Genomic DNA, 4,665 nt, shown 5'->3' with positions numbered 1-4,665 from the left:
GTTCCCACAGATGACGCCAAATTGATCCTGTCCGGAATATGAGTCAGACGAACCGTCGGGCGAGGTGGATGGAATATTGACGAAGTCGCAGTGTCCCGGAGGGGGGTATGTTGAGATGGCTTCTACGTTGACCAAGTCTTCAAAAGTCCTCTGGTCAACGCTACCTGCAGCCAGTGACGGGGTCCCCCCGGTCTCTGGTACCCCAAGGCTCGAGGCGGATCCAACGAACATATGAGTACAAGACTAAGCCATAAAATAATGAAATATGCATAGAATATGAACGGAGAACGTACCTTGGCCCAGGGGGGCACCCTCGGATGGGACGCGATTCGAGTTGTTGCGACCCGGAAGAGTAGCCGACTCCTGATCAGGATGGAGAGCTGGATCTGACGACGCGGAGCCGGAAGATGAGCTGGAGATCCGGATATAATACCGGAACACAGACCGGGATAAGGCATCGACACGCAGACCGGGATAAGACACCAGCACACAGACCAGGATACGATACCGGCATGCAGGTCCGGACCCGAGATCGGCACATAGGCTGGGAAATGAGATCCGCACACAGGCCGGGAAATAATAGCGACACACAGGCCGAGATGAAACACCGACACACAGACCGAGAAAACAACAAGAGCGGAATACGGCTAAATCAGTGACGCCAAATAATAACTGAGACACGAAGGCCACAACACCACAACATACGAAGCTGGAACGAGATAACGGCACGAAGGCCGGCACACAACGGGATCGGAAGACGCTCAAATCAGTGACAACATTAACAAATATTCACATTCATTTTAATATTAACATTAATTATTATGGATCTCACTATTTATTTATCTTTTTTATTTTTTATTCAAAATTTATTTTTTAATTTTTTTATATAAAATCTGCTCATTAACCACATTCAAAGAATTGAACACGGTTAATGTGTGGGTATTATAACACTCATCCATATTGGTTTATAACATCATTTGGATGTTATAACACTCATATATTAACATCAATATAGGTGCTCTAACTAAGCAAATTAAATTTTAAAATCTTTGGTAACTTATGGTCGCCTAGATCACAACTATTTAAGGTGCATTTGGTTCAAGGTTATTGTTTATAATTTTGGTTATCTATTTAAAATTATCAACAAAAATTTTATTTGATTTAGATAATTTATGATTCCATAGTTATGATGTATGTGTAATGTGGTATGTAAGTTGAAATAGAGAAATCTTAATAAAATGAGGTTTTTTAATACGAGAAAATTATGATTTTGGTCCTGTAACTTGTGTTTTTTCTAATTTTAGTCCTGTTGAGAATTAATTTACTTTTTTAGTCCCGTAATTTATAATATTTTTTAATTTTAATCCTTTTCTTTAAAATTGAAAATTTTGACCGGTAAATGTTGAGTTGGCGGACATTAATTACCTACGTGGCACACACAAGTTTTTCATAGCGTTTGTCCGTTTACGAAACTATGGAACAGAGGAAGGAGACAGAAGGAAACCTTGCATCTTTAAGATCTTCTTCGTGATCTTCCGAGTGCAGACTGGCCAGTGCATTTGAAGCTGGAATGAAGTTACAACAATCTTTAGCGGCAGAAAAGTAGCAAAAAGTTTAGAGAAAAGGAGAAGAAGAGATCGAAGAGAAAAAAAAAAAGATGAGCAGATTCAGGATTTTGCTGAGGAACCTCTTCTTTCTTGTCTTCTTCTTCCTTCCTCCTCCTCTTTCTTCTTCTTCTTCAGCTGATCTTTTGCTTTAGGTTTCTTCTTCCCTGGCTGTGGAGGTGGTAGAGGAGTCAGTAGCTGCACTTTCTTGTCAGTTTTCCTCTCGAGATGCTCCACCATCTTCAAAGGATTGGCCACGGCCTTCTTCCCTTTCACCACCACCTTCTGTGCTCTCCAGTCTCTCGCCACCTCCGCCACCCCTGCTGCCATGGAACATCGATCGTTTTCAGAGGAGATGTTGAAGGTCGAAGCTCATTGTAGAATCGTTGTACCTTCGTAGCTCTTCAAGACCATCTGATCTTCCTAGCGCAACCGTTGTAGTGCATGGACACGCGCAGCTCGATCTCCTCCGGAGGCGACAGTGGTTCCTTCTTTGCCTGCTTGCCCCCTTGTTTCTTCGCCTTCTTCCCGTTGCTGCCCTTGGCCTTAACTTCCACCGGAGATTCCACTATTTTCTCCCCGTAGCCTTCCGTGTCCCCTTCCCCACCATTTCCCTCGGACTCCTCTGCCTCTGAAGGCAGAGGCGACTCCACATTTTTCTCGCCTTCTTCTTCTTCCTTCTCTTCCTTATCATTGCCCTTGGCCTTCTCATCCTCAAGCGTCGCCGCCGAAGTCCTTCTCTCCCCCTCCAGCTTCTCCTCCTCCTGCTCCACCGACCCTGGCGCTGGAGCCTGCAGGGGTCGGTGGGAAGGCGACATCAGGGGGAAGGGCGATTGAAAGGAGGAGAAGGGAGAATGGAGGATCGGCGTAGGTTTAGGTTTGTCATTTTTTATATATTTTTTTTCCACGTGAAATGTGGGATAAGTGACGTTTTTTTGTGTTTTTTTCCAGATAGACAATTAATGACCGCCAACTCAACATTTACCATTTACCGGTCAAAATTTTCAATTTTAAAGAAAAGGATTAAAATTAAAAAATATTACAAGTTACAGGATTAAAAAAATAAATTAATCTTCAACAGGACTAAAATTAGAAAAAACACAAATTACAGGACCAAAATCATAATTTTCTCTTTTTAATACTAGGGTCAACGAATTTTTTTCTTCCAAAAGTATTCATATTTACCGTTTGGGACAAAAATAGCCCTAACAATTTATTAAATGTCAATCTGCCCGTACTCTTATACTCAGCTTTCCCAACTCACAATCGTGAAACCCATTTGTGAAGAAACCCTATCGACAGAGGTATTTGAAGTCGTTTGCGGAGTGTACTCTAGCAGAGGCGTTCAAAATCGTCCCGTGAAGTCCTACAGGAGTTTGACCGACGCCCCCACTCCGCAAAGAACCCTAGCGGCTTTCCCGACTCACTATTATCAAGAACCCTAGTGGTATTCTTCATAAGTATTTATTTGATTATCAACAGAATTTTGGGATTTTATTTATCCAGTGCAATTATTTATTTGATTGATGCACAACAGGTTGTTTAGAAGAGTTTTATCAGAAGTCCTTCCCCCTTTGTCTTCGGCTTCCAATGAAAAATACTATCATCTGCCTTTGCCTTCTGCCTTACCCTAATTAGGTGCCTTAGTTGACAATCTAACCCTTGTTTCTCTTTTAGCTAAGGAATGCCAGCTACATTGGCTTGAATGTTAGTTATTTCTAGATCAGAATTTGTCAGCGTATAGCATATTGGTCATGTGAATTAATTGATATATTCTCTATATTGTGAAAATCAAATGTGCGATCAGAAAATTTATTTTTATTTTTATTTTTTTTCAAAAAGTCTCATTCTTCTTGGAGATTTATTTGGTGCTGGCATATTGTTGATATAGTTATGGCTTATTTACTCGTGTGCTTTAATCCGTACGATTAAATTGACTACGTTTGAATTGTTTGTGGATGGGAAGGTATGTTTTTTTGTATTTATCAGTTTCTATTTCTGTTGGAATAAATTATTAGATCTAGAAAATTAGCTTCTGGGTTTGGAGATTTCCAGCATATCTAATAACGAGGTGTTGTAATTAATTCTATCAGATGAACAACTCTCCTATGGAGGAATTTCATTGGCAAATGCCAATGGAGATAAGACACTAAATTTGCGGAGGTAGAGAGGAACATACATGCTTACATGCAATATTGGAAGAACAATCTTTGTAGATGGTCAACAATTTGTTACTAAATTATGTCAAATTTTGCATCTAAATTTGTCATCTGAAATAGACTTCTAAGACAATCTCTGATAACTTACAGTGCTCCTAGAATAAATATTATGTTTGATGACATCACTTAGATACATTTATTTTGTTCATGAGTATTATTTTCTAATTTATATGAGTTAGTATATGAGTTGAATGTCATTCCATCTCTGAAATTTGAGGAGAGACTATCATGGTTTGTGAAGGCCACCTCAAAATATTAGTTCCTGGATCTCACTTTTGTGTGTGTTGTCAGATAAGGTAAAACCTAATATTTTATTTCACTTTGTTCCTAGAAGTTCTTTTAACTTACGGAGCTTTCCTATTTATTCAGGATGCAATAACAAAGTGTTTGAGCTCCTCAGTGGAGGGAGATATGCCACTGTGGTAAAGTAGTTGTTCTTGTTTGTGTTGAAGTCAAGTCCGAATTAATTATTGAAGGGAGGTGAGCAACTGGTGGCTCTCCTTTTATAGCCACGATAAAGAGGAGACGCCATTCACGAAGCTGGCAACTAATTCACGATGGATTCTGTTGTTCTTTGATATATATAAAATTGTGTGATTGTAAGCATCATGCATGAATTATTGAAGCATGCTTGTCCAACTGGAGAAAAATGTTGCTATAGGTTTGATGTGGTATGCACTAAAATCACAATTCGTAAATATATATAGCGGAAGTCGTAACGATAAATAAATTAATTTATTATATTACACATATCACGTGTATGCAAGATATAATCGCACAAATAAGATCATAAAATAAAATGAAATTGAATAATAATTATTCTAGGTATACGTTACAGATGA

The 4,665-nt window shown here is 39.3% G+C and overlaps 1 protein-coding gene across 1 annotated transcript; it reads right to left on the bottom strand.

The window, feature by feature from the left end:
• Positions 1-1,464: 1,464 nt before the first annotated feature.
• On the bottom strand, positions 1,465-2,422 carry LOC121999436 (heavy metal-associated isoprenylated plant protein 7-like). Its single transcript, XM_042554121.1, has 3 exons — positions 2,038-2,422; positions 1,688-1,927; positions 1,465-1,565 (listed from the first exon to the last, which is right to left on the bottom strand). The coding sequence occupies exons 1-3, from the start codon at positions 2,420-2,422 to the stop codon at positions 1,465-1,467; spliced, it is 726 nt and encodes a 241-aa protein (XP_042410055.1).
• Positions 2,423-4,665: the final 2,243 nt, after the last annotated feature.

The sequence above is a fragment of the Zingiber officinale genome, chromosome 7A (assembly GCF_018446385.1).
Source record: "Zingiber officinale cultivar Zhangliang chromosome 7A, Zo_v1.1, whole genome shotgun sequence".
Classification (NCBI taxonomy): domain Eukaryota; kingdom Viridiplantae; phylum Streptophyta; class Magnoliopsida; order Zingiberales; family Zingiberaceae; genus Zingiber; species Zingiber officinale.
The sequence above is the reverse complement of the archived record's forward strand: the minus strand, read 5'-3'. Positions and strand labels throughout refer to the sequence as shown.